This window comes from Grus americana, chromosome 3 (genome assembly GCF_028858705.1).
Source record: "Grus americana isolate bGruAme1 chromosome 3, bGruAme1.mat, whole genome shotgun sequence".
Classification (NCBI taxonomy): Eukaryota; Metazoa; Chordata; class Aves; order Gruiformes; family Gruidae; genus Grus; species Grus americana.
In genome coordinates this window covers 104,537,232-104,564,565 of record NC_072854.1, presented here as the reverse complement: position 1 = coordinate 104,564,565, position 27,334 = coordinate 104,537,232, and the positions used below count along the sequence as shown (strand labels likewise).

At 37.8% G+C, this 27,334-nt stretch overlaps 1 protein-coding gene across 6 annotated transcripts in view; it reads left to right on the top strand.

The window, feature by feature from the left end:
• EPRS1 (glutamyl-prolyl-tRNA synthetase 1) overlaps nucleotides 1-19,886 on the top strand; it is a 38,717-nt gene extending 18,831 nt beyond the window's left edge. For 2 of the 6 annotated variants that reach the window (XM_054818897.1, XM_054818896.1), the window contains 22 exons: nucleotides 507-617; nucleotides 2,205-2,341; nucleotides 3,075-3,282; nucleotides 3,714-3,826; nucleotides 4,424-4,541; nucleotides 4,646-5,017; nucleotides 5,922-6,152; nucleotides 6,874-7,122; nucleotides 7,905-8,135; nucleotides 8,483-8,748; nucleotides 9,996-10,047; nucleotides 10,949-11,158; nucleotides 11,320-11,392; nucleotides 12,179-12,258; nucleotides 12,585-12,686; nucleotides 13,313-13,468; nucleotides 13,588-13,785; nucleotides 14,145-14,318; nucleotides 16,092-16,252; nucleotides 17,234-17,312; nucleotides 19,184-19,248; nucleotides 19,520-19,886. In XM_054818897.1, the coding sequence (XP_054674872.1) occupies nucleotides 507-617; nucleotides 2,205-2,341; nucleotides 3,075-3,282; nucleotides 3,714-3,826; nucleotides 4,424-4,541; nucleotides 4,646-5,017; nucleotides 5,922-6,152; nucleotides 6,874-7,122; nucleotides 7,905-8,135; nucleotides 8,483-8,748; nucleotides 9,996-10,047; nucleotides 10,949-11,158; nucleotides 11,320-11,392; nucleotides 12,179-12,258; nucleotides 12,585-12,686; nucleotides 13,313-13,468; nucleotides 13,588-13,785; nucleotides 14,145-14,318; nucleotides 16,092-16,252; nucleotides 17,234-17,312; nucleotides 19,184-19,248; nucleotides 19,520-19,670 (3,537 nt within the window). In that variant the 3' untranslated portion in view covers nucleotides 19,671-19,886. The remainder of the gene's footprint in view (nucleotides 1-506; nucleotides 618-2,204; nucleotides 2,342-3,074; nucleotides 3,283-3,713; nucleotides 3,827-4,423; nucleotides 4,542-4,645; nucleotides 5,018-5,921; nucleotides 6,153-6,873; nucleotides 7,123-7,904; nucleotides 8,136-8,482; nucleotides 8,749-9,995; nucleotides 10,048-10,948; nucleotides 11,159-11,319; nucleotides 11,393-12,178; nucleotides 12,259-12,584; nucleotides 12,687-13,312; nucleotides 13,469-13,587; nucleotides 13,786-14,144; nucleotides 14,319-16,091; nucleotides 16,253-17,233; nucleotides 17,313-19,183; nucleotides 19,249-19,519) is intronic. The other 4 variants (XM_054818899.1, XM_054818898.1, XM_054818901.1 and 1 more) reach the window with 2 other exon arrangements.
• The last annotated feature ends 7,448 nt before the right edge of the window (nucleotides 19,887-27,334 follow it).

Here is a 27,334-nt window from a genome sequence, read left to right as displayed (position 1 = left end):
AATGTGTCTGTATTAAAATTGCAGACTTAATTGGTGCTTCCTCTATAGCCAGGTCTGTCCCTGATTCTGCTGGAGTACTGACCTGGAAAATTAGTATGGGATCAGGTCTTGCACTGCTGGAAAAAGAATGAACTGCACTAACAAATTATGGCTTTAAGTTCAGCTACCGAGACAGAAAGTGGTCCAGATGTAATAGCCTATGTGCATAGTAAAACTATATCAAAGTACATTTTGCTGTCTTCCATGTGCGGCATTAGCTCATAATTCTGGTTACTTCTGGTGTCAGTAGTACCCAATCCATAGTTTTTACTCAAAGTAGTAAAAGATGGGAAATTGTGAAGTATTACCACTGTTTGGGATTAAAGTAACGTTAAAGAAAACATAAAAAAGGCAGTAACATAAAGAATACCAGTTAATATACCTTTCTGGTGGTTGTTGTTTTATACAGCACCTTATTTCTCTGTCAGTGTCATATAATCATGATCCCCCTCATTTGTTTTCTGTAGGTTATAGACCCAGTAGCACCTCGGTACACTGCTTTACTGAAAGATGCAGTAGTCCCAGTAAATATTCCTGAAGCTCAAGAGGAGATGAAAGAAGTGGCTAAACATCCAAAGGTTCTCGCTTTACTCTCTTAATATCCTTGTATTGCAGATCAGTAAGGTTGGAAGTGCCTTGGCTTGGAACAGTCAGCAGGGAGAGTCCTGCTTTTAACTTGCTCAGACAGCATGAGATAAAACCAAGGTGTACTTTTTCACAGAACTGTCAAAAAGTGGGCAACTACTGAACATGTTCTGTTAAGAGGATGTAGGAAACTGCTTTTGTAAATATATAGAGTCATATAGACAGTGCATTGAAAGGCTTCTCTGGGAGTTTTCAGAAGAGATGTTACATGTATGGAGTGATGCTCAGACAGTTTTTATTATTGCTTGATACTAACTTTCACAGAGAAGTTTAAGTATAAAATTTTATTCAAGCTTTATGGTTATAATACAGTAGATACTGCTTATCCATAAGAGTGCGGAATGCAGGAGATTTTAAAAAAATAGTTTATAAAATTAGACTTATGTAGAGAAGTGATATATTAACCTTCTAATTCTGCTAATCTGGATTTTTTAGTATGGCTTTTAAATGCGGAAGGCAAATAGTTATTATCAAAAGTTGAGAACTTGCTAATATGATACTCTTATTATCCAGTAAACAGAATAATAGCCTTTAAGAAGGGGGATGTGTTACTGATTCAATTCTTTTTTGGCACTACAATTAGGAAAGATGCTTTCCTTTGAGCGTGGCATCTCAAATTGTACTTAAGCTTCACTGAAAGCATCCCTTAGATGTCACACTTAGACTGAGAAACAAGTGAATATTGTTGAGGATTTGCTTCATTTATTTGTTTTTATTTTGTTACTCTGAGTGTTTCTGTAGCCGTTTCTTGTAACGGAGAGGTGGACATCTAGTTTGCCGTTTTCCCCATGGCAGATAAACAAGGAAAGAGGTTTTGAGTAGATGTGAGAACTGTGACTCTTTGAGTCAAAAGGTCTGAAGTTTGGTCAGATGCAAGCCAGCATATTAAAACATTGATATTAAAAATGTTGCCTGCAGTATATAATGAAGTAAGTAGTGACCAGAAGAAATAAATTGCAAACTCCTGGAAAAGTCTGAATTCCTAGCTGTCTGCCTTTTTTTTATCTCCTTTGTTGAGATGCTTTAAAGCTGAGTATTTTTAATGTTATGAGTGACATATTTCCAATTTCTATCTTTAAAAATCTGTGCAGCTGAGAGAAGCTCCATATTTATTTCCATACTAACTATATAAAAAAGCAAAAATGAGAGTTATGAAATTCTTTTTGAAGGAAATTTGCATAGCAAGATGGAAACTTAAGAAAAACTTTGTTAGTTTTTACTTGTAAGATCTTAAGATGTGTGGGCCTTAAGGAAACAGGGTATGCTATCAGTTGTGTTGGAGCTAGCATTTGATAGGAGGTAGGATTTTTTGAGTGTACTGTCAGAGGAATGCATGCAACACTTATGAACGAGAAACCTGGGAGAGTTGTGGAAGAATACTATAACTTTGCATTGCTGTTATTGTCCATCTTCTTTTTTCATCTATCTTCTATAATAAATAAAGCAGTGTTTTGGCACTGCATAAAATTTAGCTTATATAATAACAGTTTCTCCTTTGAAATTAAAATTGTTATTCACAGAATGCCGAAGTTGGGTTGAAACCAGTGTGGTATGGCTCCAGAGTCCTGATCGAGGGTGCAGACGCAGAGACCCTGTCAGAGGGAGAGGTGGTTACATTCATAAATTGGGGCAATGTTATCATCACCAAATTAAACAGGTAACCTGTTTACTAGGAGATTAAATTAATTTTTGCTTTTTCAGGGGTTTTTTGATTTTTTTTTAATAGGTAGCTTGTAACAGTAAAATATTAGTGGTTGTCCGTATATGTCCATTCCATAATTATATATGTAGACATCTACTTTGAAATATGCCACAAAACTGCATTTTAGCGTAGAGCATATTTTACAGGTCTGAAATCACCCATCAGTTCTGATACTGCATGTCTCTCTCATCCATCATTCTCCATGTTTGTATGGTAATATTTCCACAGTGAAACAATTTTTTCAGACAAAAAACCCCACCTGAAATTTTAACAACTTTCACCCTGTAATGAATACCTGCTTTTGCATACTAAAAAACTAAGCCTATCACAGTTTCAGTGGCAGATCTGTTGAGGTGGGGAAGGCGACCATTCGTGTCATCATAGTATCTTTGAAACGGTTGTGTTGAGACAGTGGCAGAATGGGGTGAGCTGGGGTAGAGAATGTAAAAAAAAAAAAAAAAAAGTAGAGATTTTTTTTTTCACGTGTTCTTTACTGTCTCTTGATATTTAAGAAACCAAAATTAAAGAACTTCAGCAGGAGTGAATGCACTCTTTCATTTCCTACATCTCCAACGCTTCAAAAATGAACTCTGAACACTTGCTTTTCAGCAAATCTATTGATGGTCTGTAGTATTAAATGAGAACTAATCATTTAGGCTTTGCTCTTCTCATTTCTGTTTTCCTGTAGAAATTCAAGTGGAAAAATTGTATCCATCGATGCCAAGTTGAACTTGGAGAATAAGGACTTCAAAAAAACAACTAAGATCACTTGGTTAGCAGAAACTCCACGTGCACCACTCATCCCAACTGTCTGTGTTAATTATGAACATCTGATCACTAAGCCAGTTCTAGGTAAAGATGAAGATTTCAAGCAATATATCAACCGAAATAGCAAGGTGAGTTATCTTTTTGTCCCCTTTATTCCACAAAGCTTAATGTTTGAGGGGTTCTTTTGCCATCGCTATTTGTAATTACTTTTTTTTTTAATATAAAGATTTCATTTGTCAAACAAGTCAATCATGTGCTGGTGTATCTAGTTTCCATGTTTTCTATTTAACTTCTCATAATTTCTAAATTAAAATTTGACTCATGTTTTTTCTCAGCTGTTACCTGGCTTTTACACATCTGGGACCAACAATTTGAGTTTTTTGTCTTGATACATTCTTATGATATGGCATCTTCTTGATACTACTTGTTCTGCTGCCCCTGGAATTAACTAACATTCCAACACTTTCAAAATCAGAAAATCACCACTATCCTACATCTCTACTGTATTTCTTGCTATTTCTTGTTCTCTGTTAATTTGAACTCATTTATTTTGACATAGCAAGAAGAACTGATGTTAGGTGATCCTTGCCTTCAGGAGTTAAAAAAAGGGGACATCATCCAACTTCAGAGGAGAGGATTTTTTATTTGTGATCAACCCTATGAGCCAGTGAGGTAAGCTACCTGAGAATGGCCTAAACAGACTTCACAAAATTTGCTTTAGCTTGCTTTGTTTTAATGTTTTCACACATGCATTGGCAAGAGTAATGTTGCCTGAAAATATTTTCCCCTTTAACATCACCTTTCTGTGGATTATTTTTGTGGACTGGCATGGCTTTTAGCTTGTACGTTCATACGTCTTCAAACTGTCTAACTTTTGGTGCACCCCAACTGACTTGAACTTAGTAAAGAGATCATGGGTTCCTTGTGATTCTAAGTATATAAATTAAGCAACAATGTTACAGAATAAAACAGATGTTTGCCCAATTAGAGTATGCACAATACTATTTAATTGTTACAGTTCTTTAGCAAGCTACCAAATTACTAAATTATACTGCATTTTGGCATATTATAACATAAAGAAAACTTGTACGTAACAGGAATCAATGCATATCTCCAATTATGTAAATTGGGTAACTAGTTGTGTACAAAGATAAACTTGTAGTTGTGTGAGAGCATCTTTTAGAAGGAGTAGAACACTTGTTTCAAGAAACGTTTCATATGTATCTTGTGTTTCCTTTATTGTTGTGTTTTCTATAATTCTTTTTATAGTCCTTACAGCTGTAAAGATGCTCCGTGCATTTTGATTTACATCCCTGATGGACACACTAAGGAAATGCCAACATCTGGGTCAAAAGAGAAGACCAAAGCTGAAACTGCAAAGAAAGAGGTAAACTTGTGTTTTAGAAAAGTGCTATAAAATGTGTTACTGTACATCTTTTGCTGTACAAGGTTGTCATGCTAAATACTTCATGCTGCTTTTTTTTTTTTAAGGCAAGTTCAACTGTAAAAGGAAAACCTGCTTCACTTGTTGGTGATACCTCTACTCCAACCTGTACTGTATCTGAAGGGCACCTGGTCATTTACAACAGGGTGTCTGCACAGGGTGATATAGTTCGTGACTTGAAAGCTAAGAAGGCAGCAAAAGAAGATATTGATAAAGCTGTGAAACAGTTGCTCGCCTTGAAAGCAGAATACAAAGAGAAGACAGGCCAGGAGTATAAGCCTGGAAATCCTCCAGTATCTGTAACTGAACAGTCTTCAAAGCTTGAGACCTCTGGTACCCTGGACAGTAAAGCTCTGTATGATAAAGTAGCAGAGCAAGGAGAAGCGGTCCGAAAACTGAAAGCTGAGAAAGCACCTAAGGTGGTTGATTAGTATTTTTTTGTTTGGGGTTGCATAGCCCATTGTCCTCTGTCTGTGGAGGTGAATGGGTGCTTATGGTTCCATGTCTTCATAGTGATCATCATTTGGACTGGGCTCTGTTCTGTCAAGACTTGTGTTTTCTGCTTTTTCTATCTTTTAGCTAGATATGTATGACAAAGTCCATGTTAATATTTGTAAAGATGCAGATAAATTCCTATATTTCTTAGACTGCTGTTCTGAAATGTGGATAGAATTCATCCCACAGCATGCTGATTACAGTTGATAAGTATCCAAATCTGGTCCTTGGGGTTAAAATGTCCTACAGTGTTTATTTATGTATTTATTTAACTAAATATGGTCAAATTATGTGACTTCATAGGATTGACTTGATGTTATTTAGACCTTAAAAGCAAAACAAAACCCCAAAACCAGAAGGGAAAGAAGAAAATAAAGATGCAAATACTACAGATATTTCTGAGACATCTTCCTGTCTGGAACTGAGCATAGAAAATGTAGCTACTAGTAGCAGTGTTCTTTCCCTTCTTTCAAATGCAGAGCAAGAAAAGATGGGAAATAACACACTTTGCTTTGTGGTTAAATACTGTTCATAATAGTGTCTTGGTGGCACCATAAAATCTAAATAAATGGGAAGATCTAAACTAATTTATTGTTACGATTTTACGTATGGCTATTAGGGTTGTATATCCCTTAACAAGAGTTACTTTGCTAAAGCAGGAAAGTAGTAGAGAAAACTTCTCTGAACAACTCTACTAAATAGTTAAGAAAATGGAATAGGTGTGCCTAAACTCAAGTCTTTTCATAAAAGTATATAAGGTGCACTTCAGAGTCTTATGTCTGTCTGTCTTTGTTCTTCTCTCTTTCTGCTCCTTCCTCTCTCTTTCAGGATGAGATAAGTGCTGCTGTGGAAGTCCTTTTATCCCTAAAGGCAGAATATAAACAACAGACAGGCCAGGAGTACAAACCTGGAAGCCCACCGGTGGTTTTTGTCCCGCCTCAGTCTTCTCTTGTTTCTACTCTTCCATCCCCATGTCCAGTAGACAGCAAATCTCTATACAACAAAGTAGCTGAACAAGGCGAAGCGGTCCGCAAACTTAAATCGGAGAAAGCTTCAAAGGTGTAATAGCAGTGAATACTTCTGAGTGGAATAATATTTTCAGTTTAGACTAAAACCTAATTAGAAGTTTTGTGAAACTTGAGGAACAAAATATAAGCAAGTACTTTCTTTCAAAATTCATGAAGTACTTTAAAATTCCATGAAGTGCTTTCCCAAATTCTCTTAAGCTGATATGACTGACCTCATAAGTTGTGTGATAGTGCATGGAGAACCTGGGAAATAAATAACGTGGTGGGGTGGCTTTTTTTTTTTTTTTTTAGTGGTACAAGATAAGTGAAGCAGAATACAGGCAGTAACTTGAAATAAGGGTTGTAACTTCAAAGCTGGAATAGCAATAATAAATTTGGTAGTAGTTTGATAGTGGCCAGGGAATCATTCTTTATTCAGACTCTGAGTACTTGCTGCCATTCTCCAGTGTACAAAGTCGTATAACTGGTGGGAACTAAGGCACCTAAGTGGGAAGCTTTCATGGCACAGCAATCAGCCCTTACATATACTGCCTGAATAGCTTCTTTGATGTGCAACTCATAGGTATTCTAACTAAAAAGTTTAACCACAGGGCTCAATATAATAACTTATACTAACAAGTTATCTCTAGAAGTTTTATTACAACAGCTATGTTAGTGCCATTCTAGTAAAGGTTATGTTACCTCAGCTATTGTGTTGCATCTCTGTTGTTTCTGTCTTTATCTGCAACTGCTTTTTTCCTTTCTTGCTTCAGGAACAAGTAGATGAGGCTGTGAAAATTCTTTTAAATCTAAAAGCAGAATATAAACAAAAGACAGGTCAAGAGTACAAGCCTGGAAATCCACCTTCAGCTCCTCCTTGTATACCTTCTACTACACTTCCATCTTCTGTATGCTGCAGTAACTTGGCACCCTGTAGCTTAGTGGATGGCAAAGCACTTTATGATAATGTAGCTGAACAAGGGGAAGTGGTACGCAGACTCAAAGCAGAGAAAGCTTCCAAGGTATAATAGTAAACAGAGAATAAGCAAGTGCAATTCATACCACATTTTGCCACTGGGGGGAAATCTTTCACCAAATAATGATCAAACAGTGTACTAAACTCTCTTGTGTATTAGTCATAGCTTAGCCATCAAACTTGCATGGTCTGATAATGCCACACAAGGCTACTCTGATGCTGGATACTTTCTTGACTGAGATATTGTAAATTCAACTGGTGTAGAAAGTCAAACTTAATCTCTCACATCTAGATAAATAGGCACAAGCATGGCAGGTGTCAACCCTGCAGAAGTTTTTATTTTGCTTTTTCGTGCTGTAGTTGGGACAAGTGAAGATAAAAGTATCTAGTGTGCTGCAACAATAGCAAGACTTTTCAAAACTTGACAAATTCAGTGATCGTTGTGGAAAAGAACATGAGACAAACCTGTATGTTTTCAGGAACTGCTGGTTTTTCCTGCTTATATTTCTACCTTGCAGAATTGGTTTTGGTGTTGGGTTGTGGGACTGGTGTTTGTTTGTTTTAAAAATCCCTTTTCTAAAACAGTTTGTATTTTTCAGTGTAAATTCTGCTATTAACAGGTTGTAGCTAGGGCAACATTCTGGTGCAATGTGACAGCTCTCAAACATACTCCTGTTGCCTGGGGGAGCTATTACTTGAGTCCGCCTCTAATCATGAAGCACTGTTTATTGCTAGATGGAAATTTTATTTTCTTAGCCTGAAAATCAATGCTTGTCTGTTCTCTCTTTAATTCTCATCAGTACATCTTGCTATTTGTCCTCCATATAGGATGAAATAGATGAAGCAGTAAAACTCCTCCTTTCTCTAAAAGCTGACTACAAGGAAAAGACTGGGCAAGACTACAAGCCAGGACAACCACCAGTGGCTCAAGGTGCTTTGCCTCAAGCATCAAACACAGCACCCAGTGGTCCAGACACACCTGAAGCTAAAGCCCTGTTTAGCAAAGTAGCTCTGCAAGGAGATGAAGTTAGGAAATTGAAAGCAGAAAAAGCAGAAAAGGTAAAAATATACTGTAACATAAAAATGTAATGTATGTATTTAAATTTTAAAATCTGTTTTAAATTGAGTGTGATTAGGGGAATTAGAAATGTACATTTAGAATAGGCAGCATTTGAATTCTGAGATCTGAAATGTACTATTAAGATTATTCCTGTCAGACACAGTCCTTAAAATCTTAACATGTTTAAGTTAAGTATTGGCTCTTGTAAGTTTTTCCCCCAACACTGTACAGATATCCACAATGCCATACAGAGATCCATTTTATTTTTTTGATAAAGCCATTTTATTCCTGTGATATCTGTATGAATTTATCTTTTTTTGTTTGGTTGGTGTTTTTGTTCTTTAAGGAAAAGATAGATGCAGCTGTTAAGGAACTTCTTCAATTGAAAGCCCAGTATAAGTCTGTTGCAGGAGTTGACTATAAACCAGGTTCTGCTGGTGGCACTGATGACAAGGACAAGAAGAAGAAAGAGAAAGAGAACAAGTCTGAAAAGCAGAGTAAGCAACAGAGGCAAAATGATGGCCCCAAAAAAGAACCTTTGCAAGGACAGAGTGGTAATGAACTCTCCTCAAACGGATCAGGAGAGGGTCAAGGCCCTAAGAAACAAACCAGGTAAAGGTGCAATCTTTAATCCATCTGCTAGAAACCTCAACTGTTTACCTCTATTCATATTTAGAGTTTTACAGGTTTCTCATTTCACTTGAAAGCATGGACATTTGCAAAATAACTGTGTTCATTTTTAGGATCAAGCCAAAAGCAAGTTACCAAAGTTTATTTAGTGTCAGTTGTACCTCAGCATCCTGCTGAGGAAAGTTCTACCTAGCCTGTGGAAAGCATAAAGCAGTGTGCACTGTTACTGTCATTGAGACCTTGCTATGCTTCGTTATTTGCTTCTGCAAATGTGCTGCTATATCTTGCTCACTATAAACCCTGGAGGAAGAAACCTTACGCTTATTTCATTGTACCAGGGTTTCCAAAATATTTACTGGGAGTGCCATGAGATGTAGCCCTACCCAGAGCAAGACACTGTTATTGTTGATGGTGGAACTTTCCAGTGATGATTGCTGTGCATCCCCTCTTCTGCTCCCACCCTGAAAGTTTAGTTTTTTTGCTACAGCATGTATTATGCAGCACTATTTATCTCCTGTTTCAGATACATAAATCTTATGTTAGAAACAGAGATGTGGTTATTTTGTATAGAAATTATACCAGAAAAACGCGTTTTTCACCGTTAGAACTTCTCTGTTTGTAGAGATATAAAAACTTTACTTTCGTCTGCTGTCATTTGAGTCTGGTGAGTTTGGCCTTCTTTAGAATCTTGTAATTTTACTATTTATCTTTATTTTGGTGGTAGGGTCAGTTTTCTGTCTTGAACAGTGTGACTGACATTCACGTGAATGGTGCATTCAAGTTGCATGTGTTTCCTGGAATTGTAGCCACTGGCTAGGTAAGAAATTTTTAGAATGAAGAGTAGGACAGCTTACACACAGGTCTGGTTAGTCTTAGGTTCTTATTGGAGGTGCTTAAGGCTTTTAAATGCATCATTATGAGGTTCTTTGATGCAACCATGGTGAGAATTAGAAGGGTTCAAACAGTAGAAAAGAAACGGAGCTGGCTTTATGAAATACTCTTGTGTTAGCCAATGGAAGGAAATGCTAGCAATTCCTACTAGCCAATGTATACTGAACTGTTAGAAAAAAAAATTGGGAAAAGTTGGCTTTATGAAGTTTAAAATACTCTGTTCTATGCCTCTCTTTTTCTGCCATTCTCTCTCAAGAAAAAAGAAATAAAAAAGGTTAGGGTAAATGTCACTGCTAAATGTTGTACAGCACAAATCTGGTTCTTTTTTAATACCATAGGCTGGGTCTAGAAGCTAAAAAAGAAGAAAATCTTGCGGATTGGTTCTCTCAGGTAAGTGCACATGAGTTTGAATTAAATAATTATTTAGTTCTCATATAAATCAAAATCTGTTTTGGTTTTATATCTTAACTTGTATTCTGAGTTGGGGTTTTTTTGGGTGGGTTTTTTTTTTAAGACAAAGAACTTGCTCTTTCTATTTCTTACATTGCTATCATGGTCTTTAATAGAAGTATCTGGATTGAAGAGCTGAATAAATTTAGGAAGCTGTAAGAAGGATGAGCATCAACCATTTCACCCTCCCCCTGCATCTATCCATATACATATGTATATATAGGATTTTCTTAATTCATGTATGAAATCCCCTTTCATTAAGAGTGCAGAACTTCAGTGAAGTGATAGGAATTTCACAGACTTGGGAGTTTTATTTCACCTCAAGATGATGTATAAGGAAAGTTAGCATCTGTTGATAGGGAATGAGGTTGCTGGCTCCTGAGGTTCAAAACAACCAGAGTAGAGATGATTAGTTTAGGTTAGCCTACTTATGAAAGACTGTGAAGAGGTATCAGTGGTGTACATTGCCTCTCGCTAGTATAATTTTTGCATATAACCTAAGGAATAAAAATATTTTCTGACATGAGCTAGAGATATTTCTTACGAAAGTGCAATTTTTTGGTTCCTGGAAATTAGCTACTGTCTGTTACTTGGATTCATGAAATTCAGTTTTAGTTAAGTGTTTACATTATTGAGGTCTATTATTAAACTTAATGTTCCTGCTTAACTTTCTCTAACTATAGATAATAAAAGTGATCTCAAAGCATATCTTTGCTAACTTTTTGAGCCCAAAGATTTTTAAATAGGAGACTTTTCTTGAATTGCATGCCACATGCTTGAATTACTGAATGTTCTGTATGTATGAAGTTGAAACTTCAGTATCTAAATAATCTTTTGAAAGGTGATCACAAAATCCGAGATGATTGAATACTATGATGTGAGTGGCTGTTATGTTCTTCGTCCTTGGGCTTATGCTATTTGGGAAGCTATCAAGACCTTCTTCGATGCAGAGATCAAGAAACTTGGAGTGGAAAACTGTTACTTCCCGATGTTTGTGTCCCAGGCTGCCCTAGAGAAAGAGAAGACTCATATTGCTGACTTTGCTCCTGAGGTACACTTCAAAACATTATTTTAATCTGAGTACAAGAAAACCCAACCACTTAATCTGCAGCTGACTATGAAAGGAGGGTTTTTTTCCAAACTTGTTTTGTTTGGGTTTTTTTTTTTTTTGAATCCCCACACACACCCTTTTGGTTTTTTTCCTTCCTTTAGGTTGCTTGGGTCACAAGATCCGGGAAAACAGATCTGGCTGAACCGATTGCTGTACGTCCCACAAGTGAAACAGGTAGACCTCTTTTCATGCAGTTTGGTTGTAAAGAGAACAGTTACAGGTATAGTTTAGCTGATAGACAAACATCCTTTTTGAAAAGTGGAAATTCATTTTTTAGAATGTTTTCTATAACTCCTTATCAAAATTTCCTAAATTTGCTGCTGCTTATAGCAAATGTCACAACATTATATGTTCCCTTAAATGGACTTTACTAGGAAATGTACGCTCTAGGAATTTTTCCATTAGTATCCTGAAGGGTGACTTGTTTTGACTGAAAAACACATTTGGTTGTTTGTTTTATATTGTTTATGAGAAAATTTTTTCATCTCATAATTTGCTTCAGTTTTGCATATACTTAGACTATAGCTGTGAAACTAGCTTTTACTAAAATTTCCTCTGAGTAATTTAAACAAACATTTTAACGCTTAAGGCTGGATGAGTTTTTAACTCAATCAAGTGTGGTAGAGCATCCTGAAATCTCTAGGTCAGTGAGTTTTTATTTGTGAACCTAGATGTATTTACATACTCTAAGCCAGTGACTCAGACATAGTGTCACTAGATACTAAGCTTTGGATTGTACTTTGACCAGCAGTGAGCAAGCTATTTTGCAGAGACACAGGACAAAGTGAAAGTACTCCTTTTAGTGAAAATAATTAAGACAAAAAAATGTGGTTTAAAGAGAATTAAACGTAAAAGCTAGTTCTCACAGCAGAGAATGTTAAGCTCATATGTAGCAAAAAGAAAGGTTTGGCATAAACTGGCTGTTTTGTGCAGAGACCCAAAGCTGCTTTCTCTTTACAGTCATGTATCCTGCCTATGCAAAGTGGGTGCAGTCACACAGGGATCTTCCTATCAAGCTCAATCAGTGGTGCAATGTTGTGGTATGTGTGTACACGATTTCCGAGTAACTGTTGTATCATAAGTGCAGTGCGGGACAATTATTCTACGTGGACATGGCCTGATGAAACTGATCACAGCACATATTTTGTGGCAAAAGTATGAATGCGGTTTATGTGATTTGTTTTGCTCGCTGTTTTTAGGAAAACAGACTTTATCAATGTATATTGTTGATTATATTGTTTAAGTAGAAATCTGTGAATAGCTGACTTTTTATTCAGAATTTTCTAATATAATCATAATTTTTAACAATAATTTGACACTTTAGTGTTAATCATGATACTCAATTTTTTTATTTCCCCCCCTCCAGCGTTGGGAGTTCAAACATCCCCAGCCTTTCCTTCGCACTCGTGAGTTCCTTTGGCAAGAGGGTCACACAGCATTTGCAACATATGAAGAAGCAGCAGAGGAGGTAAAAAGCAAATGCACTGGTGCTTTTGCTTTCAGAAAGTTATCTTATTCCATAGCAACACAGATAAATCATTTTACTAGGACCTGGTAGAAATCTATCTCCTTTTCTTTGGTAGCCCTCATGAAAAATGCCAAGCGTACTAGAACCCATTTTTTTCTCAGATGTAACCCATGTCTGAGGCTTTTGTTGCTTCAGACAATATGAGGAGCTTGAAGAGTGTGATATATAAAGAATGCTTTTCTTAAAAATTATTTTCCTTAAAAATCGAAACAATGTGTTCACATGTTAACTGCTAGAAATGCTAATGCTTCCTCTGCCCCGAAAGACACATGTTTCATTGAGCATCTTTATTTACTTATCAGATGTCCAGATTTTTAGGTGGAAACTAGTAGTCAATATAACCACTGGACTGGCATTTCTGCAGTGATGACTCGTGTTTTCTGTCATGGTTTGCAGTTGTTGCTATTTGATTCATAGAAAAAAACAGCCAGGTTTAAAGCAATTGAAGAAATCTTATTTTTTAATCACAATCTCGAGAAAGTGTTAAATTTTTAAGATTTCAGACTCTGGCATATAAAAATATTTCATGATTTAGCAATTACTGAGTAACAGTATGTTCATTGTAGGTGATGCAGATACTTGATCTGTATGCTCAAGTGTATGAAGATCTCCTAGCAATACCTGTTGTGAAAGGACGGAAGACAGAGAAGGAGAAATTTGCTGGGGGTGATTATACAACCACTGTAGAGGCATTTATATCTGCCAGTGGAAGAGCTATCCAGGTATTTATCTATTAGAAGAATATTTTTTTCAGTAAATACAGTAAGATGAAACCCTTATACTGATGCTTGATAGACTTAACTTTCCACTGAGTAGAATTTTCTGTGTGCAACTTTTTCAGGGAGCAACATCACATCATCTAGGGCAGAATTTCTCAAAGATGTTTGAAATTGTGTTTGAAGATCCCAAGAAACCAGGAGAAAAACAGTTTGCTTATCAGAATTCCTGGGGCCTTACAACTCGAACTATTGGTGTAATGACAATGATTCATGGAGATAACATGGGATTGGTGCTCCCACCTCGAGTAGCCTGTGTTCAGGTGAGTAAAAATGGCTTAAATTACCATTTTGTTTCCTTTCCTGTCTTGGAATTCATGAGCATTTCATATTGGGCACCTGGAAGACTTCTCATAGGATAGAAGCTGTCTGATTACAGAGCATGCTGTATACAGTTAATACACATCATTAGAGTACTTGTGGTGGACAAGCTCCTTTTAATAATCCATCTGTTTAAAATAATTTTGTCTGTATAATTTGGATGAAAAGGGAAAGGTACCCTTTACTTGGAGAATTTGAAAGAAATTACTGGGATATAGGGCCACAATATTGTTTTAAGCTTTTTTAATAACTAGGAGCTAATCTTCTTATAATGTAAAGTACATGTTATGTTATATTGCAGGTTGTAATTATTCCCTGTGGTATCACAAATTCTCTTTCTGAAGAGGACAAAGAGGCTTTATTGAAGAAATGTAATGAATATCGTAATAGGCTGCTTAGTGTTAATATCCGTGTACGGGCTGATTTAAGAGACAACTATTCACCTGGTTGGAAGTTCAACCACTGGGAACTTAAGGTACGTTTCTTTCCAGAAGGTGTTTTGAAGCTTTGATGTAGGATATGTGTGAGGCATCTTATGTGTGCCTTGTATTCTGAAGGCAAACATTTTCTCTAAATGAAGAATTGCTGCCTGATAATGTGATCACTTTCATTTACAAATGAAGAAAAGATGTTTTCTGAGACTTGCTCTATTTGCTAGGATTTGTGTGTCATTAGTGATTTTTGAACTTCCAAGTCTCTAATTAGCTAGAAAATTAAATTAATAGTACAAATTACTTGCATGCTTAAAAATTTGTACTAATACTTTAGTGTCTTCAGGCTCACAACAGTCCCTTCTTTGTACACAGTGGAACAGAGAATATAAGTCTGCACAGCGTCAATGAAGAAAGGAGCAATTTTTGTTTGTTTCAAAATTACTATGTTTCCCTCATTAAGTAGTTGAGAGGAACAGTTCTGCTTCATCAAATATAAGAGGTTTTTGTAAAACAAAAATAATGAACAGATGAAACAATGGTAATTAGAAATTGAATAATGTACTGAGTGATGTTATGAGATCATATTTTTGTTCTGAATTTGAAATTAGTTTCAATATTTTAATCTTCAGTATGATAGAAGCTCCCTGAGTTGTTGAAAGTTCCCATTGTGTCCAAGTTCTCTTGCCTTTGTGTAACCTTATGTTTTGGGTTTGTTTTTTTTTTTTAAATGGAGCTCTAATACCATGAATCCATGTTGGGAGACCTTTTACATAAAATTAGGTTTATCAAGGAGGCACAGCATGGGGCAAACTTAATGTCTTCTGTAAAACCTACTAATGTGTCCAGCACAATATATAAACTGCATCTTCAGGCTAATTGCAGGCAAACTGCACTCATTTTATTGAGTACTGATAAGGAATTTCATAGGGTAAAAAATACAAGGGTACCAACATAAGAAGTACAAGAATGAAGTGGAAAGTATTTTGCCTTATGGACTTTTCAGCGTAGCAGATTTCTGATGTTACCTCTGAAAAGAGCCAAGTCATTGGTACTTGTTTTATAATGTCTGGTATTAGTTCCATTGCTTTCTTAGGAAGTCTTCCAACGTGACTATTAGGCATCCTTCTTTCACTGGAAAATAATATTACAATTAGAAATACTATATACTTCCCGCTGAGTTTTAATTATGGAGATTGCTTTTTTGTATGCCATAAACCAACAAAATGTATTCATACTTACTCTCTTCATTCCCTGTAAAAGAATATGTGCAGCTTGGGACACATATTAGTGGGATATAGAGAAAATAAGACTCGGTAGACTCTTACTTGACTAGTAAAATGGAAACTCTTTTTGTCTGATGGTATATTGGAGATGAGAAATTACATGGTTCTTATCACCAAAGTTTATTAAGCAGAAAAAAGCTTTACATAAATAAAGCAACTCTGTATTCAAATATTCTCTGCAATTAATGTTGATATTAGGGCTATATTTAACAGAACTTTTGCTATTTGCTGTTCATACAGTTGAAAGTGTTCTGTGAAAATAAATTTAAAAGGTATTATTGGATGAACTAGAACATTAAAACAACTATAGAAGTCTTAATCATTCAGACTTTAAAAATCTGATTTGCACTCTCTGGGATACCTGTCTTAATGTAGGTACAATTGTGCTTTAACTGTCTTAATATTACTTGTGTGTTGGGACAGATCTAGTCACCAAGCTAGCAAAAACAAAAAAAAAAAAAAAGAGAGAAAATGAACTCAGAATTCTGAGAATGACTTACTCATTAGAACTTTTAACTTTTTTTAATGAAGGGTGTTCCAGTCAGGGTTGAAGTGGGACCACGAGACATGAAGAGCCAACAGTTTGTAGCTGTTAGAAGAGACACAGGACAGAAGCAGACCTTTTCTGAACACGAAGCAGAAGATAGACTGAAGCAGATTTTGGAGGAGATCCATGCTAACCTTTACAACAGGTAAACTGAGAGGTACAGTAAATAGCTGTGCTAATCACAGATGCACTTTACCCATCAGAGGAATTTCTCACATTATTGGTTCATCTGTGCAGAAAGACAGGTTAGGCCCATCTATCTGTTTGTGACACTTCATTTTTCTGCCTCTGAAACTTATTCACATACAGTGACAGAAGTTTCCTATTGTGCTCATAAAACAGAATGTTAAAGGTTATGAACTTATTTTAAAAAATAGTTGTGTGAATTCATGTAAAGTATTGATAAACAAAGACACCATAAATAGTTCATGGGATAATAATACACAGGATTCATTCCTGAAAGATGCTCTTGGTAGGGAATTTTGAAAGATACAAAGTTGTCCAAGAAACTCCATCAGTTGAAGTTCTGTGTTCAGAAGTGTGTTTTAAGACCCTGTGTCCTATTGACTTTCATAGCATTGTTTTCTTATAAGCATTCAAAAGCTTTTGTAACTGTTATTTGCAATTACTGCATACGCCAAATCCCTTGCACGTCTGTCATTGCAAATTGTTGTTTGTAAGGACACCGAGAAAGAACATGGTGCTGATCCAGCACCATGGCAGATGAGTTTTTCTGCTTTTTCTGACCAAAGTTGCTTACAAGCAGAATATTTTTACCTAGTTAAAAACCATTTTGCTATTTAGATTTAGGAACATAATTAGAAAAATCTGCATCTATAGTACTTATCTGTCAGTGTTGAACTGACATACACAACAGTATGAATTAACACGGTGAAATGTGCAGCCACCTGAAGAGCACCCCATCAGCAATTAATCAAAATTTTATCTCTTTGAGGGACGAAGTGGTAGAAGGACATAACCTGATTAGGAAGATTTGAATGAGTATGTAGCTTCTCTTCTTGTAACTTTTTGTTTTGACTGAATCTGAAAACTTAGTCCATTTGGCCAGTGAGGTTATGTGCATAGATCTGCCCTGACTGATTTTTTTTTTTTTTCTTTTTCTTAGAGCTTCTGAGGACCTAAAAAGTCATATGGTGGTCGCCAATACTATGGAGGACTTTCAAAAAGAGCTTGATTCAGGAAAGGTAAAGAATTTACTTTGTTCTATCCTGGTAAGTGCCTTCGCACGCTTTCTGTCCCTTACAGATAAGTAGGGGCTAGAAATTCCAAAGTTTGTATATGAATACTGTTGTGGTTTTTATGGAACTCTCCCCTTACAAGCAGATGAAGCCTCTCCTGTAGAGCTGCACAAAAATAAATTAGCTTTCCCAAAATTTGTGATACACATTGCTTTCTTCTTTTGCTAAAATGCCGTATTTACTAAATACAGTGTTTCAGGCCACCACCATTCAAAATGTAGTCCTGTGCCAGAGGTGACAGGGTGTCTCGAAGCAACTTAACAATGCTGCAGTTCGGTAATTTGCATTTAAAGTGTTACATTTTTATCAGAAAGTGCTTTTCAAAGAGATTTAATGTAAATATTTCATTCAGATTAAGATAAACTTACTGTCATTATTCTAATGCAAACAGTGAAAAACACTTGTCAAATCTCATAATAGGGTCCAAGCAAGAGTTTAAAGTACATGCTGTTTACGTCAAAGAAGTTTTGCCTTTATGACCTGAGTAGAAGCCATTGGGTTCATTGAGAATTACTGCAAGTCAGAAACCTCCTTGGGTTGATAGTAAGAATAACCCATAATGTGGATGATTGAGCTCTACTGATCTAGAGATCTGTGAAAAAGTTCTGGCAAGTATTTGAACTTTAGATGAGAGATTAAGTCTTCAGCAGACAATTGAGATACTGCTACTTTTTCAGAGATCCACTGACAGAAGTTCTTAATGCTGAAATTCTGTCACAAACATCAGCTTGTGAAATTGTTCATATATTTAGATGAATGTGTTCAAGTAGTAGGATCCCCAGGATCAATTGTTAAGGCTCCGTATTTTGTAAAGAGAAGTTGGTGGGGGGAGGAGATCTACTCTGAAAATTTCAAAATTTCTGATGGAAAATGCACAAGTGCGAAGCATTCATAGCACTTTTGTTAACTTCAGAGTTAGTTTTAAGTTAGGCTTGACCTTCCATCACACTCTTTGCTTGCACTTCTATTGCACTTAAATTCAATTTATAACAAGATTTAAAGGAGTAATTATGAACTTCAGAGGAGGGACTGATTTAGCATGCTTAGGAAGCTGAAGATCCAGAGTTCTTAGATGTTCTGTGCATAGGTGCTAGAATAGTAGTACTGACTTACTTTCCTTGACAAAACTAAATACAGATGTGAAAGATTCTGTTTCCAAACAGCTTTGGGCTCTTCTACTGACTGCAAAGTATCACTTTGTTGGTGCAAGTGTCTCTTAAAGCATCTGAGGAATCTGGTGGTAGATTTAAAAACACACAAAAAACTTCAGTCTTTGCTTAACAAATAATTGTGCTTTGTATAGATATTCAACTAGTACTACTGCTCTCTTGTATTGTGATTTCAAGATGTGCCATCATGCATCTTTCATTTCTGGATTCAACAAGCTCTCTGAAACTATGGTTGACTGTCTTCAAGACAAAGGAACAGTTGAGGAAGACATAAGCTCTTAAAAGATACAGTAAATTTGTATGTAAAAATGAACTGAAATGGAGAGTCAAGCTCATTCCAAGAGCAGGAATGGAATGTGAAGCTAATTCTGTATTTGTACATGCACATACGTTATTATCCTTTGATTTTGATGAAATACTATAGAACCCCCTTCCTTCTCCTACTGCAGAGGTTCCAAATGGTACCCTCTGCCTATGGAGAGGGTAGCTTGCCTGGTCTTCAACGTCCAACACTCACTTAAGATCGTAAGGTTTAGGAATCTTCCAGAGACAAGGATGATTTTTTTTTTATTATTGTTATTATTTTTTTTAGATATATAACCGATTTTATTTTTTTTCTTCCTCCCCATCCCAACCTTCCCCCTTCAGATTGTACAAATCCCTTTTTGTGGGGAAATTGAATGCGAGGATTGGATCAAGAAGACCACTGCCAGGTAAAATATAACAAAACTGGAGGGTATCTACCAAGATCAAAATCAAAATGTTTTGAATATAGAACAGGAATGTAAGATGCCTCCAGGTATAACACTGATGTACAATCCTTACCCTTGACTCTTGCTGTCCTGCATAATTCAATATGTTTACTCCCTTACTTCTGAAACTTTTAGACTAATTTGTGTGCTTTTGAGATTTTATGTGCAATACACTTAATTGCACCTTTATTTTTAAATCATGTATTTATTTATGGATATGCTTTTATTTCAGGGATCAAGATCTTGAGCCTGGTGCCCCCTCCATGGGAGCAAAAAGCCTCTGCATACCTTTTCAGCCTCTCTGTGAACTACAGTGTGGGGCAAGATGTGTCTGCGGCAAAAACCCTGCCAAGTTTTACACCCTATTTGGTCGTAGTTACTAAATTACTAGTGAAAGCACCTTCTCCTTTATCTGTGAATTGAACTTTTTTTAATAAGACTGAAATAGCCCCAAACTTAATCAGTTTTGCGACTTTTTAAATGATTCAAAAAATAAAGCCATAAACCATAAACCGCCCCCCCATTGTCAGTCTTAGGCTAGCAGTAATTCACAGACTTTTCTGTAAACATGTCTAATAATAAACATGTATTGTGAGCTGTAATGTGCTTTGGTTGTTTTTTCGGTGTTGCTCAATGGGGAGGATAGGTATTCTTTGCTCATGTCTTTTTTCCGTTTTGGTGCATATATTTTCTTGCACACTGAGAAAATGCCTGAAAGATGGGAGAGAATGTCATAAACGCTCTACAGTATGGTTTAGTGTGCCAACATAAACTTTATAGATAAAACATCAGCTTTTAATTCCACCTTCAAATTTTTCAATTTTCAGTACAGACTTGCTGCTAACTTGCAGGCAAGGTAAATGCTACCCTTTTTAAAAACTCCCTCTGGAGCCAGGTCTTTCAAGGAATATTTTCACCCTATCGTAAAACAAGTTTGAAAGGCTATCGCTGATTAAATGCCATATGGTTAGCAAGATGCAGGCGAATGCCATTTCTTGCAGATATTTTGTAAAGCCCTGTTTCTCTTATCTTATAAACTGGCATTTTATAGCTGTCTCTCAGTGATACTGCAATAAGTAATGCAAAGGCCATCTGAAGTCAGGTATTTTCAGTGCTAAAGATTTTAGGCTGTGGTTATATCTATATGTTCTGTAAAACCCTTTTGCTTTTTCTGCACTTACTATGTGTTGCTTTAGCAGAGAAGGCTGGATGTTGCACAGTTACGAAATTACTTTAAAAAAAAAATTACTTCCACTGTGAGCATAGGATTGATTTAAAATAATATGAGATAATCCTGGTACAAACTAACTTGGATGATGCATGCTTAATTTGCTCCTTGTTTCTCCTGTATGTTTGAAGGCCATCTACGTAAACCCCTGTCCCTGAAAAGAATTTAGTGAAAACTTGGCAATTAACAAGTTGGACCAGTAAGATCATCCCCAAACTCTTCCTGGGACAATACTACATGGCTGCCTGTTTCCAAATCCCTATTTTTATCTAGCATCAATAGTCCAAAAGTCTTAAGCATACAGGAGACTTACAGTACTATTCCCAGATCTTCACACTTCTCTGCTTTTCAAAAGCATGTGTGACCCAGATTCCTGTGGTCAGCCTTCCTAGTCAAAATTTGGAATTTTAAATTTGAACCAGTGGCCTGTCCAGTTTAGGATCATGCACCGTGTGATAGTACCCTAGTTTTTTAGAGAAAAGTGCAAAAGTGATGAAATATTTCAGATTCATTGCTCAGAATGCTTGAGCAAACCTGCAGTTGCGTCTTTAAATATCTATCTTGCATTCATCTCTCTAGGTATATTCTCACTATAAACACAAAGTCTTGGGGGTAGTAATGAGCAAAGGATTTGGGGAATGGCATGTCAGTGCATGCATTCATCTTTCTTTTTCAGTTGACATACCAGAAGAGTGGCCCTAAGGTCTTTCTCTCCTGGTATGCTGTCTCTAACCCTGACTGGAGTTATACTTTGAGAAAGAGCTAAGTAGTAAGACCAGAGGGATGTTCTCCCAGGCTCAAATGATGGGTAACTAAGACCGGTCTTCAGACGTCTTGCCTACTGCAGCGCTCTCATGCTGGAGGAAGGGGAGCAGCAGTAACCAGCAGCTTCAATCTCCTCATGCATAAGAGACAAGAGTGCACCAAGATTTTTTTGGCAGAGCAAAACAGCTTATTAAGAATAGATGAGCACTCTCAGCTCCCGTTGAAACACTCTACAACACCTGTATTTTACAAATGAGATGTAGAAGCACAGCGCAGAACAAAGGAAAGGCAAAACTAAATGCAGTCTCCAACGCTGCCGCAACCGTGTCAGTTTGAACAAACAGCCAACTTTCAACCAGTTGACTCAAATCAAATTCATGAGTAAACATGTTGACAACACTGTTCTTAGAAACGAGTTGCTCTCAACCTACAAATGAGTTGGTTTGAAGCCAGAGGTTTCACGGAAGCCCAGCCCTTTTGTTTGTTAGTTTTGTTTTTTAAATTCAGTTCCCCAGCATGTTTCTTCCTGATGATAGTAGGGTTTGAAGTGTATGGAACGTGGATGACTCACCTGTCGACCTCTCTGTGGTGATCTTCCTGTCTGGAAAAGACACATCCATCTTGAGTATCCTTCCACCAGCAGCACAGTCTGAGCTACCTGTAAAGCACAGAAACATCCATACTCTTAATTATATCGGTATAAAAAAATCTTTCAGAATCCTAATAAATTGTGTCTCTTGGAAAATAAGTATATGAATCAGAGTAACACACTACAGTTGATTAAATGATACTGCTTTGTGTTTATACTAGAACTGCAACGCTCTTAGTGTTCTTTAGTTCTTCTAGTTGTATACTGATAGGTCTGGGTTAAACAGCATAGTAAGGTGGGATGCGGAACTGCCTTAACGTGTGGCGTTACTCCTTATTGACAAAATGGAGCACACTTGAGCATTTTAGCTCTGCTGCAAAGGGAATGCTTCATCTAGCTCAATCTCATGTTTTGGTAACCGAAACCTTGTGTAAGGCAGGACTTCTGGGAGCTCTGAAGTTTGACCTCGGTCTGTTCCCAGGAGAATAACTCTTGGAAAAAATTCTCACTTTTCATGCTCTTGTAATTCAGATAATAAAATAATTAAGTAGTTGAACATTACTTTAATACAAGAAGGAAGAAAACACCGTTCAACTCGCTGGAATAGAAGTAGTAACGCAGGTGGGAGAGAATGAGGAGGAAGAAGAGCAAGTATCAGTTTCGATGTTGTAATTAGTTCTGCTTATTCGCCCTACCAGGGTTCTTAAAAGGGGGGAGGATGAATCTCAGGAGCTGCAGTGTGTAGGTAAACAAATGACCAAATGTTAAAAATTACATCTGTTGGCAGGCAAGGCTTCTAACAAACTGGACTTTGAACATAAATATTTTGGCTGTTGAAACCCTGTGAGCAAAAAAATAAATGAAAATTGGGGGTGGGTGTTTGCATTTTTGACCTAAAGTTAATTCACCTTGGGAAGTCTAAGGCCAGCAGGGACAGTTGGTCAGCTCAGGTTATCAGTACTATTATCTTATCACTCTATGGCTGTACTGCATGTAATTTCCTTCCGTTTTATCTTGTAACTAACTGTGTGTATATATGTACACAGATGGGCATTTCAAACAAAAACTAGATCATAAACTTTTCAAGGAAGGCACCTGGTCTGATCATCCATATTGCCTAGTGTGCTATTAGTAGCGACATTTCCTTCACCGGGCTTTGTGAGTGTGCACAAACTCCTATGCGTGCACTCAAGACCTCAACGAGTACTACAATAGTGACAAAAAAAAAGAAAAAGTTACTGCTTCAGGTTCTTACTCTGTTCTGGAAATGGCACCAAGTACAAGCTAGGGCTTCTGCAGCTCTTATTTCCCCCCTTAACTTCTGGTTGTGCTTTCCCCAAATCTGACTCTTCCTGGCAACTGGATGAGGATTACTTCGGGATTTTGAGATAGGCGGGGTTTTCTAATTGGGAAATAAACGATGCATTTTGGGTTTATTGTTAAAGCTCAGCTTCCATGTCTACTGGTTGCGTATTTAGAAAACAGCCTCCAACTTCGCTCCATATCCATGGGCAACTTTAAAATGTGCTAAACATACAAGCAGTTGAGAACTCCAGGTTGCTAAAATGGACGATCAATTAAGTTGTCTTTGAAACTTGCTCTATGGACAACATGTTCAACTACCCTCGCAGGCAGTTCATGTTTACAGTGTTATTAAAATTAATGTCAACCCAACATGGATTTCAAATGTTTTCTTCCCCACTATTTTCTCAGTACTAAAGTAACTGGCGACAGAAATAGCCGAAGCAGACGTTGGAGGAAGATTTTATGCAGGAGAAATGCCTTCTCTAACTGCTTAAAATTCTGAGCCACCTTCTCACACTCTCCTGTCTGGGCCTTACTCAGATTTTGGGAGAGTGCCATTGGATAGAGTAGGAAGTGCTGGTGTCCCTGGTAGTCTCCCTTGGTTTATTTTTGGTTTTGTAGGGAAAAAAAAAAAAAAAAAGCTTCCTGAGGGTGGAACCCCTATAGGACTGGAGCCTTAGGCTGCCTTCACATGACGAATCTTGCTAAACTGCCCTTTAAACTGATTTATTGCTTTACTGCTTCCAATAAAAGTGGCTCCCGCATGTGAGCAGCGCTGACAGGTGAAGGGCAGAATCGCGGGCAGCGAGTTGCTCCTTGCACAACTCTGTCTTGCAGAACCTCAGAGTAAGGGAAAAGGAGCAAGAGAAATGGGACGCTACTCGGGCAGGAGCAGCAGGCTCATCCTCATGTGTGCGGTGAGCCTTGTGCTTTTTGCTGTTGAGATCTCAGTAGCCTACGTTGGCAATTCTCTTTCCTTAGCTTCAGATGCCTTTGCTGTTCTCTCTCACTTGATCTCCATGATCATCGGTTTGTTTGGCGTTAGGTTCAGTCGCATCAGGTGGCACAAGGCTAGCACTTTCGGCTTTGGCCGGGCAGATGTGCTGGGAGCTTTTGGCAACTCTGTTTTTGCCACCGCTTTGATGTTTAGCGTCTTTGTGGAGGCAATCAAGAGGTTTATCAATCCTCAGAAGACTGAGAAAGCACTGCTTGTCCTCATTGTTGGGATTGCAGGTCTGTTCTTCAATGTGTTCAACTACGTTATCTTCATGGACTGCTGTTACTGTCATGCACCCCAAGAAGACACCAAAACAGGTAAATAACCTCATGCGGTTGCTCAGCGTTCCCAGATCTCTACGCTTCTGCTTAATGACTTTTCTAGAGACTGTTTACTGCTTCTCTGAGATGGGCGAGTAAAACGTTGTCGTTTTCTTCATTCTTTTGTTAGCACGGGTAATAGATTTTATGTCTGGACCCAGACGTGTTTCTTGATTGTTCTGCAAGGCAGCTATCGCCACACGTGTTCCTCAGTAAATAATGTTTAAGCAGTGTTTGCGTTAACTTGATCTACAAGAGAATTTTTCTCCCTAATCCGCCGGCTGGCCAAACACGGGACAAGGTATGCTACCACCCTAAGGAGAAGCTTATTAGGAAATACGTAATCCTGAAATACCAGTCGTCCACAATCAGTAATTCTCTGTGCTTTAGTAATTCTGCTGTAATTTTTGTCTAGGATGTGGTTATCTTTTGAGAAGTGCTCACAGGTTGTAGGAGACAAAAGCATAGGTGAGGGCAAAAGGAGAGTCTCAGCTTTCCTTGATTTGGGGGTAGAAGACAACTGTTTTGAGAGTATTTGAACGCCGACCAAAAACTTGTGAATAGAGAGCTGAAGTATTCTTTGTTGATGTTTGTTAACTGGGCTTTAGAGAGCAGCAGGGGAGAAACAGCGATACTCTGCTACATAAATCTTTTGCAGGAGGTTCTGTTGATTGCACAGAGGTTTAGCTTTTTGGTTTGTTTTTCTTAGTGCAGGATTTTCAAATTTCTACATTTGGGAGGAGGGATGGGGACTGGTTTTTATTCCTGCAGAAAATATCTCACTTTATTTGACATAAGATACACATGCGGGTTCTCTCTCTCGCTCTGCACGTATATATATACACACATACAAACATATTTCTTAAAAATAGAAATACTTCAGTTGGGTTAGGAACCACACATTTGCAAAACATTAACTGGACATCTGCGGGGTGTGGGGGGGTAAAGCTGAGAGAACCCCTCTAATAAAAGCAGCCGCTGTTACGTACCATTCTAGGTGGGGTAAGCTAAGTCTTATATTTGACTTCCAGGCTGGACAGGGCTTTGGAGCTAGAAGTTAAAAGTTTGTTAGTTTACATTTCAGTGTTTAATGTGTTTTCTGTAGGACTTAAAGTGGAAAATATTTCTGTTCATTATTAAAGATACCCCCAGACAATACTGAAGCTTTAACACTCAAACCAGATGCACAATTTATTTTGTCTGCCTGTTTAGATACCCAGCTGTTTAAAATTTGAGCTGCTTTTAGACAAAAGTTGTGGTTACATGTAATTAGCAGGGGGATTTAATGGGCTTTTATTTCAGGAACTGTCAGCAATTCCTCACAAAGGCTTAGTCTCTGTTTGTGACAGCTTCTTGGAAGAACGATGGTTTCATCCTAGCAGAAAATTGTGCCTCTGGATGAAGTCAGGGAGGAGGAACACATCAGCACTTAAAACCAAAGGCAGAGAGTGTCAGGCAATTAGGGAATTAACTGAAATTAATGGCAGCTACGTACGTAAATGCCATTTTCACTGAATTTCCAGGATCCTGCTCCTAACAACGCAGCCATCCCTCTTCCTCCGATAGACTCACATCCAAAAGCGTGGCAGCTCCCCTTGGCTTTCAATTGGATGTCTAGAGGAAGGGGCCAGATTCTTTTCAGTGGTGCCCAGCGACAGGACAAGGGGCAATGGGCACAAACTGGAACACAGGAAGATCCATCTGAAAAATGAGGAAAAACTACTTCACTGTGAGGGTGACCGAGCACTGGCACAGGCTGCCCAGAGAGGCTGTGGAGTCTCCTTCTCTGGAGATATTCAAAACCTGCCTGGACACGATTCTGTGCAACCTGCTCTAGGTGACCCTGCTTTAGGACTTGGTTGGACTAGATGATCTCCAGGGGTCCCTGCCAAGCCCTGCCACTCTGTGATTCTGTGAATCTGTGAATTTCAGTTGCACAAGCCAGGGATGAATTTTGTACCATCCCATAAACACTGTGTAGGTTTGTCGCTGGTTTTGCCTCTCTGGTACAGTGAATCTTCTCTGCTCACGGTAATGCCTACAGGCAAGACAACGCCATTTTCTAGTGTAGAGGGAACACTCCTTTCTTCTGGACTTGAATTTATAATCCCCACTTAGGTAAAATGTCACGTTTATTTCCTCTAATTCTCTCTATATTCAACTTGAGTGGGATTTTTATTACATTTCTTTTAAAAGAAATGTTATTCCCCAAACAGCTGTACTCTGAAAAGTAAACTGATATGCTTGATATATATTTCATGTCTATATTAAAAAACATGAAAAAAGAGGGATTCCATCTCTCTCTCGTCATCCTGTGTGTGAGGAAAAGATACTCCTTCCTGGAGATGGAAGTCAAGGCAAATTTTCTAGTGCGTCAGCAGAGCTTCAAGTGGATGAACATGGTCTCTGAATCCTGCTGGTGCAATCCAGCTGTCCTCAGTGACACCTGAGCAATCTCCTGACATCAGTGACGGTTTGCTGGAGGGTAAAGGTTTGTAGAGTAGCCCTCTATCTCTCAGACTTTTCTGGGAAGTGGGAGAGCTGCCTGCAAATCTCTGTTCCCCACGTAGGGAATGGATTTAAACAACCCTCTCCTCTCTTGTATGTGATTGTGTGTATCACTTTGAAAAATACAAAGCAAAAAAAAAAAAAAAGCGGTTCAGTTGTCTAGTGCTGTATTGTGGGTGCTGAGGGCACTGGGAACACCTAAATCCACTGAAGCAAATTCTTCCACCTGTATTAGTGCCACGACTAATCGCAACAGCCAGCGGTTCATCTCATTCCTCTGTTGCGTGGTCTACCATCAGGGGTGGAAAAATTAGCTGGTGGGTTTCCTGGATGCT